This window comes from Oncorhynchus keta, chromosome 34, assembly GCF_023373465.1.
Source record: "Oncorhynchus keta strain PuntledgeMale-10-30-2019 chromosome 34, Oket_V2, whole genome shotgun sequence".
Classification (NCBI taxonomy): Eukaryota; Metazoa; Chordata; class Actinopteri; order Salmoniformes; family Salmonidae; genus Oncorhynchus; species Oncorhynchus keta.
The window spans coordinates 11,798,804-11,811,062 of record NC_068454.1 but is presented as its reverse complement, the minus strand read 5'-3'; the positions used below and the strand labels follow the sequence as shown (position 1 = coordinate 11,811,062).

The 12,259-nt window shown below is 43.2% G+C and overlaps 1 protein-coding gene across 1 annotated transcript in view; it reads left to right on the top strand.

The window, feature by feature from the left end:
• LOC118366724 (probable ubiquitin carboxyl-terminal hydrolase FAF-X) overlaps positions 1–12,259 on the top strand; it is a 78,095-nt gene that overhangs the window by 19,701 nt on the left and 46,135 nt on the right. Inside the window, 14 exon segments of the mRNA XM_035749327.2 lie at positions 454–569; positions 891–1,142; positions 1,362–1,500; positions 1,732–1,884; positions 2,541–2,645; positions 2,895–2,993; positions 3,085–3,192; positions 3,359–3,495; positions 4,145–4,183; positions 4,918–5,051; positions 5,290–5,380; positions 5,616–5,729; positions 5,886–6,114; positions 11,580–11,675. Coding sequence (XP_035605220.2) covers positions 454–569; positions 891–1,142; positions 1,362–1,500; positions 1,732–1,884; positions 2,541–2,645; positions 2,895–2,993; positions 3,085–3,192; positions 3,359–3,495; positions 4,145–4,183; positions 4,918–5,051; positions 5,290–5,380; positions 5,616–5,729; positions 5,886–6,114; positions 11,580–11,675 — 1,812 coding nt within the window.

The window sequence follows — 12,259 nt, the reverse complement described above, 5'->3', positions numbered from 1 at the left end:
CCTTGCCGCCTTGCCTTAGGGCCAGAGCACAGAAACAAAGGATGACTACTCTGTGGACTGGGTAGGAAATAAGAGGAATGGAGATAAAACAAGCGGATGTACTCGAGGTGTCTGGACTGTTGTGGAGTTTAAATGAGATTAGGCAATGCCAGGGAGAGAGGGAGAGTGAGTGAGTTTGCTATGAAAACCTCAATGAATGGAGCGTGGGCTGGGGTGGTCAATGTGGACACTGTTTGCTGTAGCTGGCAGTCTACCCAATACAAACACTGCTGCAGCCTCTGATATGGGTCTGTGGCAGTTTTTACATCTGATTTTCCCTCCAATTAAGCCTTTCTGTGTAACCGCTTCGAGACTAAAGGGATGTATTTGTGTAGCCGAACAGCTTGAGTGGATAGTGGAAGCATGGTGAGTATTTTTAACTAGTGGTTTGTTTTTCTTCCTCTTCATTCACAGGGCTGGTTGGTGGATTTAATTAACAAATTCGGCACGTTAAACGGGTTTCAAACGCTGCACGATCGCTTCATAAGTGGCCAAGCACTGAACGTCCAGATCATCGCTGCCCTTATCAAGTGAGTCGGCCCATACACACACACACACTTTAATGGGTGACATCTAAAGAATATGGTTCACTAGCTCTCCAGTGCTTTCTACATTATATGGAGCTAACTCTGACCATTCACCACCAGTGTGTAACATCCTACCATGTCATCAGTAAATAAGTCCTCAGGCTCTTGCTGTGATGTGGTATGTCTTCATGACTAGATTGACGCTTTAATGTGACCTGTAGAGCAATCAAACCCACGACTCTGTTGTAAGAACCATGCTTCAACCAATAGAGCTATGGGAATAGTATGGTCTACTGGACGTGTTATGACTGTTTTGTCCTCCAGGCCTTTCGGGCAGTGTTACGAGTTTCTCACGTTGCACACGGTGAAGAAGTACTTCCTGCCCGTCATCGAGATGGTTCCTCAGTTCCTGGAGAATCTAACAGACGAGGAGCTGAAGAAGGAAGCCAAGAACGAAGCCAAAAATGATGCCCTGTCCATGATCATCAAGTCCCTGAAGAACCTGGCCTCCAAGGTGCCTGGGCAGGAGGAGACCGTCAAGAACTTAGAGATTTTTAGGTTAAAAATGATTCTTAGGTGAGTTCGCTTCAGACCAAACTGTCCTAAAGGTTTTGTTTTAAAACACTTTGTAACTATTGACTAAATGCTAACCTGAGATACCTGCACGCATTGTGTATTGATGTCAATGAGAGTTATGTAAAAATGTGAGTAATGTTCATGGACTTTAGGTAGGAATTGCCCCAATGTGAACTATTTGTTTATAGTAATCTGTGGTGATTGTGTTTTCATCCACAGGTTATTGCAAATTTCCTCTTTTAATGGCAAAATGAATGCACTAAACGAAGTAAACAAAGTAATCTCCAGTGTGTCCTATTACACACATCGGCATGGCAACCCCGAGGAGGAGGATTGGCTAACTGCAGAACGCATGGCGGTGAGTTAACCATCAATCAAGTACATTTTTTTTATTTAGTAATTGTCAGCAAACATGAATATACACATACAAAATGTAAGTTAATCAAATGTATTTGTTTAACGCTACACAAGTGCTTTTGCCACAAAGTATCTAGTGAAAAGAGTATACCTTAGTGTGGTTTCTGTTAGCGTAGTCGGCAGAACTGATGGTGTTTGAGTGGAGATTGAAAGATGTCTGTATGTTTGTCAGGAGTGGATCCAGCAGAACCACATCTTGTCCATTGTGCTGAGGGACAGCCTCCACCAGCCTCAATATGTAGAGAAACTAGAGAAGATACTGCGCTTCGTCATCAAGGAGAAAGCTCTTACCATGCAGGACCTGGACAACATCTGGGCTGCACAGGTACCGTGAGTGTGTTTGGTAGTACATGTGTGTGTGCGTTTGATGAGACATCATTGATGATTATACATTGTTCATGGTTCAGGTGAAGGAGATATGACCCGTAACAGCTCTTACAACAGAATGGCAAATCCTTCATGTCTTAACTGGGGCATTTCCAGGTCTTTGGGGTTGATTAGCTGAAACGCCCTTACCTAAGCATGGATTAGCTGAAACGCCCTTACCTAAACATGGATTAGCTGAAACGCCCTTACCTAAGCATGGATTAGCTGAAACGCCCTTACCTAAGCATGGATTAGCTGAAACGCCCTTACCTAAGCATGGATTAGCTGAAACGCCCTTACCTAAGCATGGATTAGCTGAAACGCCCTTACCTAAGCATGGATTAGCTGAAACGCCCTTACCTAAGCATGGATTAGCTGAAACGCCCTTACCTAAGCATGGATTAGCTGAAACGCCCTTACCTAAGCATGGATTAGCTGAAACGCCCTTACCTAAGCATGGATTAGCTGAAACGCCCTTACCTAAGCATGGATCGGTCTATCAAATTGAGTTTGTGCTCCTGCATCTTCTCTATGTGAAATGTAAGGTTGAAAACGGATAAACCAGCAATGCGATGGCTGACGTATTTTTTTGTTGACATGTTGTTTCACCGGCAGGCTGGTAAACATGAGGCCATTGTGAAGAACGTACACGACCTTCTGGCCAAGCTGGCCTGGGACTTCTCTCCTGAGCAGCTCGACCACCTCTTTGACTGCTTCAAGGTAAGAGAATTCTCTCCACACACAGCACGTTTCACTATCCTTGAGGGTACCAAAAATGTATTTTTCCCTAACCTTAACTCATAACCCTAAACGCAATCCGTAAGCCTAAAATAGCCTTTATCCTTGTGGGGACCTGGGAGGGATCATTTTCCTAGTTTTACTATCCTCGTGGGGACTTTCCGGTACCGACGAGGAAGCACACACACATTGCTCTCCTAACCCCTGTGGTGGTTGGTTTGCGGTCTGCAGGCGAGTTGGACGAACGCCAGTAAGAAGCAACGTGAGAAGCTGTTGGAACTGATCCGTCGCCTGGCGGAGGACGACAAGGATGGCGTGATGGCCCACAAGGTGAACATGGGTTAAAGAGATGTATTTTTCCAGCTCTTGTGCTCCATTTGGATATGAGTACTGAAGGTTCCTCTACTCCTCTCACCACAAGGTGCTGAACCTGTTGTGGAACCTGGCTCACAGCGATGACGTGCCTGTAGACATCATGGACCAGGCACTCAGTGCTCACATAAAGATCCTGGACTACAGTTGCTCTCAGGTAAATACTAGGTACCAGTCAAGAGCCAGGCGACTGCTTTCCCACACGGCTCGAGGTATCAACCAGTCTATGTTTTTAGGGCCCTGTTGGGGTGCTATCAACAATTGGCTTATGGCTGTGTGTGTTCCTTGAATACTGTTGATGTTAATGTTCGTGTTCATTTCAGGATAGAGACACGCAGAAGATCCAGTGGATCGATCGCTTCATAGAAGAGTTGCGCACCAATGACAAATGGGTGATTCCTGCACTAAAGCAGATCCGAGAGATCTGTAGCCTGTTCGGAGAGGCTCCCCAGAATCTCAGGTAAGGAGATGGACAGGGTCAGAGTTCAACTACGGGTTTGGAGGGAGACATAATTCATAAACTTTGTTGAACATGTTTGAGATTTACAAAGATATTGAAACGGAATGAGTACAAATTGAGGCTTATTAAGAAGGACACAAGGTAACAGACAGAAATGTACACTGGATAGCAGACATGCTTATTTGTAAAGTAGAATAAGGAATTTTGCAACTTTGTAAATATTCACTCACTTTCATTTTGGTTGTGCTCAGAATGCTATGCTTGGTTATACATTTGCTCTATGCCGTTAAAGCATGGCCTTAATTTTTCACATAGCTGACACTCAGATGTCCCTGGCATTTTAATCACATTTCCAGAGGGGCTGAAGCATGCCAACTCTTTTGTAAACAGGCATTTTCTGTTAACAGTCTGATATTTGACCTTGCCATCCAGTTTGATCTGTTTTTCACTAACGCTTAGACAGTGAGAATTCTTAGACTAAAACTGAGTGAATGTACTGCATCTTGCTTCTTCAACGCTGAGCTCTCAAAGTAGCATAGATATTGTTGAATTAGGTGCTGCTTTTTTAATAACGTGCAGTTGTACTGACTGAAGTAGCATTGGTAAATGCAGCAAATATGTAGCACACCACATGCCTGTTGTTTTTCAGAAAGAAAATGCCTATTAACATACAAACGAACTTAGTGGGGTAAGTTGACAGCTAATTTGGGGGATATTGTGGCAAAAATAAAACTTTGAAATTGTTAAATGTCTAAATTGACTCTCTCAGATGCTACAACAGATCTGTAATGTTTATATCCATTCATAAATCTGCTTTAGCAAACCTTTCACAAGGTAAATCTCAAATTACACCATATTCCCTACACTACTTCACTACCTTTGACCAGAGCCACAAATGACCTCATAGTGCACTACTTTTCACCAGAGCCACAAAGGTCTCTTGTCAATTAGTGCACTGTATGGGGAATTGCATGCAAAAGTAGTGCACTACATGGGAAATAGGGTGTAATTTGAGATTCACTCAAAAGCATCGCTTTCTGCACCAGCTCCTCTTAGCTCCAATCACGGACTGTTTGCAGGGTGACATTTGGGGGGCATTTCCGGGAGCACTGCTTACTCACGTTTCCGAAACACATCGTAGTGATTTTAAGAATGAAATTCATCACCATTTCTCTTTCTGCACACAGACACACACCCACACACAGATCCTGGGGTATTGTTTAGAATGCTGGATATACCAATACTGCTTTCTTTGCACTACAGGTGCAGAGAAGCAACAACATTTTGCAGATAAATTATTGTAATTTCATTAGGAGGGGGGTTGATCTAAAAGTTGATGTTGTCGGCTTGTCATAGACATGGTGACTAAGTCTCTGTACTTTTATGTCTCTCTCTCTCCATCCTTCTCTCTCTGCTCTACAGTCAGACCCAGAGGAGTCCTCATGTGTTCTATCGTCATGACCTGATTAACCAGCTGCAACACAACCATGCCCTGGTCACGCTGGTGGCTGAGAACCTCTCTGCCTACATGGAGACCATGAGGCAGTTCTCTAAAGGTACGGACCACCTCACACAGGAGGGGACATTTTGTCATTCATCATCGTTGCCTCATTCTTAACTTTCAGACTTCTTCTGTAAAACAGAGAAATAGAATTTCAGATGTTCTATCTATCCTCTTTTTCTAACCCTGGGGCAATTGGCATGTTAGTTTTCCATTTGAAAAACCTCAGCATTTGGGTAAAATTTTAAAATGCACCTTGAGCCCTCACATAGATGATTGTGTGTGTTGTGTAGCCGAGCAGGCGGAGTTTGACCCCCAGACTGTGAGGGTAGGGAGCCGCTACAGCCACGTACAGGAAGTCCAGGAGAGACTCAACTTCCTGAGGTATGACATCACATCCGTAGGGTAGTATCATTAGGCACCAAACAGAAGAAAAGACTGTAACCGGCAGGGACTGAAGTGCTCATTTCTGTTTTCCATTGCAGAGCCCTTTTAAAACGTTTTATATTGCATGACCTAATGAATACAATCCAGCTCGTGTTCCTTGATTAGTGAATGGTGAACTGAGCCACTGTAGTCTGATCTTCATGGTTAATGTATGTGTCTGTGTTGTCCCCAGGTTCCTGCTGAAGGATGGCCAGTTGTGGCTCTGTGCTCCTCAGGCCAAACAGATCTGGAAGTGCCTGGCTGAGAACGCAGTCTTTCTTTGTGACCGAGAGGCCTGCTTCAAATGGTATGCTGCCATCGTCAATATTATTATCACCTCGAATGGGTGATTATGGCTCCAACATCTTTCTATTTCCTTTTACTCATTCATATAGAACAACTCAAATGTTCTCCTTTTTCTCAACATGTAAAACACCAAGTCAACTCTGTTTTTCTTACACAGGTACTCCAAGCTGATGGGAGATGAGCCAGACCTGGACCCGGACATCAACAAGGACTTCTTTGAGAACAACGTTCTGCAGCTGGACCCGTCTCTGCTCACGGAGAACGGCATGAAGTGCTTTGAGAGGTTCTTCAAGGCCGTCAACTGCAGGGAAGGCAAGCTGGTGGCCAAACGTAGGGCCTACATGATGGACGACTTGGAACTCATAGGCCTGGACTACCTCTGGAGGGTGAGTTATTTATCCTACTTATCACTGTTAGGAAGCTGTTATAACTGGCAGCTGTTGCTACTTGTAGGGCTGGACCAATGTTTCCTCTAGTGCAGAATAAATATCAGCCCATGCAGAGAAGCATGAGATTGAACGTCACTAAACTTTTTAGAGTTTTCCCAGTTGACACTATCAACCTTTTCACTTTACTGTGGGAATTGTGATTGAATCAACACAGTATTAGCCACTTTCCAAGCATTACCGAAACAAAAACGAACTATGCAATACTTGGTATGCAAAACCAACTATGCATGAGATTTTGTTTTAGGCAGAATACATCGGAATAGGATTCTATAGCATTGAAAGGCACGACTCAGGCCCGTACTCTACACAGACCGTTGCGCTGTAACCAAACAGAGCTGCAGTAGGTATATATGCAAATAGACCATTGCCATATATGGTTATGTGCCATTCACTTTCATCTGGACTGTGTTTACAGCATGAGCGGTTGTGAGTAGATGCGCTTGTTTTGAAATCAAAGCGAGAGCTGCATGTAAACACTTGTGCACATTTGTATATTCGTTCATATCATTTGCTAGTTAGTGAGTTGAGACCAGTTATAGGTAATTTGTTATCAGCAATGGGGGAGTGGTTGCTTCCTTCAAGAGCACAAAATGTGTGCATTTCTAGCCATCTTTGAAAAGTGTGTCAGTTAATTAGGTAAAAAAAAAAAATCTTAAATAAGCTACGGCGCAAATAGGCACAGGGGTAGCATAATTTGTCTGATTCTCTGTTATAATAGTAATTATGCATTTTATTTTGTCAAGTGGTTTCTTGCATCAAACAACAAAACAACATTTTCAGTCGCCTCCTTGACAAATGGATAAACAGGGTAATATCAAGCCCTGCCTTTTTTAAAACATTTTTTTTCAAGTCTCATTGAACACCACACATTGGCTGCTATACTGTCGGCTGAATGGTAGAACAGCTATTTCCATGTTGAAATGTTATGGGATGCATTTTCTCCATTGTTTTCTCAATCGGTAATGCTTGGAAAGTGGCTAATACTGTGTTGATTTTAAAATGGATTAAAAAAAATAAAAATCCTCATCAATCTACACGATGCCCCCATAATGACAAAGCAAAAACAGGGTTTTAGACGTTTTGGCAAATGGATAAAAAAAAAAAAAAAAAATCTTATTTACTTAAGTATTCAGACCCTTCGCTATGAGAGTCCAAATTGAGCTCCGGTGCATCCTGTTTCCATTGATCATCCTTGACATTTCTACAACTTGATTGGAGTCCACTTTTTGGTCAATTCAACTGATTGGACATGATTTGGAAAAGCACACACCTGTCTATAGAAGGTCTCACAGTTGATACTGCATGTCAGAGCAAAAACCAAACCATGAGGTCGAAGGATTTGTCTGTATTTCTTCGAGACAGGATTGTGTTGAGGCACAGATCTGGGGAAGGGTACCAAACATTTCTGCAGCATTGAATGTCCCCAAGAACACAGTGGCCTCCATCATTCTTACATGGAAGAAGTTTGGAACCACCAAGACTCTTCCTAGAGCTGGCCGCCTGGCCAAACTGAACAATCGGGGGGCCTTGGTCTGGGAGGTGACCAAGAACCTGATGGTCACTGACAGAGATGTTGAGATGGGAGAAACTTCCAGAAGGACAACCATCTCTGCCTCACTCCACCAATCAGGCCTTTATGGTAGTGGCCAGACAGATGCCACTCCTCAGTAAAAGGCACATGACAGCCCACTTGGAGTTTTCCAAAAGGCCCCTAAAGACTGTCAGACAATGAGAAATAAGATTCTCTCGTCTGATGAAACCAGCATGGTGGTGGCAGGAACGAGGGAAAGTACTAGAAAACTAGAAAAGTACAGAGATCCTTGATAACCTGCTCCAGAGCACTCAGGACCTCCGACTGGACAACAACCCTAAGCACACAGCCAAGACCACACAGGAGTGGCTTCGGGCAGTGATGGAAAAAGTACGCAATTATCATACTTTTTAAAATGTATTGAATATTTAAAACATACAATATACTTGCAGTGAAGCCGCTCAATAACTACATCACATTAGTCATCTAACGGACTCCCATCCAGAGCGACACACAGAAGCAACCAGGGTCAACGCCGTGCTCAAGGGCATGTCAACAGATCTCCCACAAGGTCAAAAACGGGGACCCGAACCAGCGATTCATCAGCCACCGGCCCAAGGAACAAAAGAGAGAAAAGAAAGACCAAGGAAAACAGAGAACAACAATGCAAAAGACATGAAGTACAACAAAAATCATAACAGCAAGGCCAACTGAATATGTTTGAGTGCATGTATGGCACTATTTACGTGTGTGTGTCCGTGTGCATGTGTACAAATACCTGCACGGCATCAGCCTCAGACAAACCGGCATTAGCTGGAACAACACTGCCCCTCAGTGTCATTCAAACTTACTGGGAGACACTCCACAAATACAGGTGTGCCAAGCTTTTAGTGTCATACCCAAGAAGACTTGAGGCTGTAATCGCTACCAAAGGTGCTTCAACATGGTACTGAGTAAAGGATCTGAATACTTATGTAAAAGTGATGTTTCTGTTTTTTATTTAATAATTTAGCAAACATTTCTAAAAAAATCGGTTTTTGCTTTGTTATTGTGTTGAAGGTTAAATCAATTTAATCCATTTTAGAATAAGGGGTCTGACTACTTTCCACCGACTTTTCTGGCCTGTTGTGTATCCAGATGTTTATTTTTTGGAGGCCTCTGTGTCTGAAACAAACGGTGAAATGACTAACGGCAAGTCTAGCCTACTGTATATGCATTAATGAACTGCTCAAGCATTTTACACTGCTGCTTTCTTGATCATGTTGTCTTCTGTCTCACCAAGCCAAAATTCTAAATGCACAACTTCAAAGAAGACCATACCCTCTGAATGCTGCTATTTGAGGTGATGCTCATTAGTAATTTCCGAGCATCTATAAACCTCTGGGTTCTGTGGGATTGTTTTCGGAGCAACTGGAACTGATAGACTTAGTGAGTATGGGAGAGGGTGGGTGGCTGACCCAGTTATTTAGCAGCCTCGCTGTTTGTGACCTACATGGCCTGTAATCCCTCTGTGTTAAATGCAGTCCTTACATCACAGAGGAACAGACAAGTCTTCTGGATGCTGCTAAACCAAACATCAGCTTCTGTGGCGCTGAGGAGGGAGGGCTGTTTTAAATGTTGTAAGAGTCTGTCAGTCCAATGACTTCCGGTGATGTTGTGTAGTCTGTTAGGGCTTTATAACGGTAGATGTATTTGTACAGCTCGGTACGGAGACATCGGTTCGGTCCGCACTGGGAACACGAATGAGTACATAAAACACTGCCTATAGGTTACGCTGCATTGTAAGCCATCGCCAAGTGAGTAAATCTGAGCTGAAATAAACATTTTAGGCTCTTCTGCCGAAACTACAGTCCATGTGCCCGATGTAATCAAAATTCTAATCTTAACTAGCGGATTTCAAACTATCCTTTTCGCCATCTTTCAGGAACATTTTGGCTTCACGGTCGATTAAAACGGTGATGGGCAGATAAAACGTTAATATGTTCCCCACTGCTCAACGAGAATAGCCTATGCAGAGTGGTGCGTGTAGCTTGTCGTCCATTCACAAGTAATCAAAGAGCCACTACAGTCAGAGCGTCCGTGTCTGATAAAGCAAGTTAGGAGATTATCTAATCAATGGAAAATGGAATTAAAAATTAAATGAGAAGTATATGCTACAACAAATGAGCCAGTTAGGCTGCTATTTATTATCAGAATGGAGGTGTTCTTTGTAACTAGGAAAGGAAGAACGCCCATGCAGTCTCAATTAGCAGCTAATTTACCTAGCTCTCTTAGCCAACTAGCTTCTCTCGGTTTGATGCCATCAAGACAGGTTTCTAGGTAATCATACGTTATGATTAATAGCCTAGTAATGACAAGCTAGAAGTTAGTCTACTAGCGCAAGTTGGCTTGGTTGGGTGCTTCCTCCCTTTCTCCCGTTTCACTTGCTCACAGCACACACACCGCAAGGCCCCTCCTCTGCCTGCTCTCCCTCAAGCTGCATCCGCTCTAGTTAAAAAAGTAGTTTACAAGTTGACTTTTCGGCTGCTTCCCTCACTCGGATCCGACCACGTCTATACGGAACTGGTCTCTATTGAAAAATGTATGATGCATATATGTTGGGTTGGAAAAGCCCCAGGTCCATTTCGGAATGGGTCCTTGAGGCCCAACATAACAATCCCTGTCACAACAGACAATAATGCCAGGAACATTGTGAATTAGGGTGCTTTTTAATTTGGCGTATTTGGCCAATAAACAAACACTAACAACAGTAACTGTTGGAATTTCATTTTTCCGCTGTACCGTGACCCCAAAAAACGCAATACGTACCAAACCATGGGTTTGGTCGAACCGTTACACCATTAGTCTGTCCAATGGCTTCTGATGATGATGTTGTATAGGCTGTCAGTCAGTCCAATGGCTCCTGATGATCATGTTGTATAGGCTGTCAGTCAGTCCAATGGCTTCTGATGATGATGTTGTATAGGCTGTCAGTCAGTCCAGTGGCTTCTGATGATGATGTTGTATAGGCTGTCAGTCAGTCCATTGGCTTCTGATGATGATGTTGTATAGGCTGTCAGTCAGTTCAATGGCTTCTGATGATGATGTTGTATAGGCTGTCAGTCAGTCCAATGGCTTCTGATGATGATGTTGTATAGGCTGTCAGTCAGTCCAGTGGCTCCTGATGATGATGTTGTATAGGCTGTCAGTCAGTCCATTGGCTTCTGATGATGATGTTGTATAGGCTGTCAGTCAGTCCAATGGCTCCTGATGATGATGAAACATGTGTTGGTTCAAAGTGTTCTTCTAATTCACGCTCTGGGCATATTAGATGATTCACAGGTTCATTTGTTTTAGATGTGGGATTTCTAAACCTTGTTCTCACGTGCTATGCATAGCTGATTCAGGAGTTGTGTTTTTGTATATTTGGGTATTCAGCCTTTTTGCACAGTAGGGGCCTAGGCTGCATTTGAGCTCATAGGATTTTCTCATATGCAATGTTTTGTTGTGAATAATTTATTTTATTGCATCCTAAGCAAAGCTCATTTTACAGCGCTGATGTTATTGATTTGGCTGTTAAGCCTTGCGTGGTACACATTTAGCCCGTACACACAAACACAAACACACACACACACACACACACACACACACACACAGTATTTGAGGCTGGGTTAATGTACTGCTGTTAGTGTGTGAAATCAGCTCAGGGTCAGCGGTAGTGCCTGGGGATGATTCTGTGGGCTGCTGCTGAGTGCCTATTAATGGCCCCCTCCTCTAGTCTGGATGAGTCATAACACACACACACTTTTCAGTGTTGTCTCCAGGGCTGTGTGATAGAGAGAGAGAAAGCCGGAGGCGTCCATTGATTCCATCTGAAATTTCCTCTTGCCAGGTCGTAATTCAAGGGAGTGATGACATCGCCAGTCGAGCCATAGACCTTCTAAAAGAGATCTACACCAACCTTGGACCAAAACTACAAGTCAATCAGGTACCCTGGGTGTCCACTGTCCCGGTAACAATAACAGCTCAATCTGCTGTTAGGTCATCCTAAATCATCTAGCCGTTTTGAGACAACCACTTACATATAAACACAGTCATGAATAGTGATTGTATTGGTGATCAATGATAGTTGATGATAATTTAGACTGGGACAGTCAGTGTGATACAGTGCTACAGCAACTGTTTTCCATTCCCTACCTCTGAGATCCCTATTGCACATATTGGTTTTATGGATGTTAACCGGGTTAACTGCCGAAAAATATATTTCACCAGCCATGCTTATCGGTCTATCGGTTAATTTGCATAATTTAGTGGAATTAAATTGGATTATGTATTTTCTTTTAGTCGTCATGTATCTTATTTATCACAGGCGCGAGGCATACAGAGCCTAGTTTGATAAGCGTAATGGCCTATCACCTGTCAGACAGCACGAGAGCATCTCCTCAAAATGCGGGTACTTTTTTTTTTACAGCCCAGCTATTGCACAACAAATAACAATTTGCGTGTTTTAACGGCCACAATTAATGACCACAATTAAAATGAGCTATTTTTATTTCTCAACTCTATAGTCAA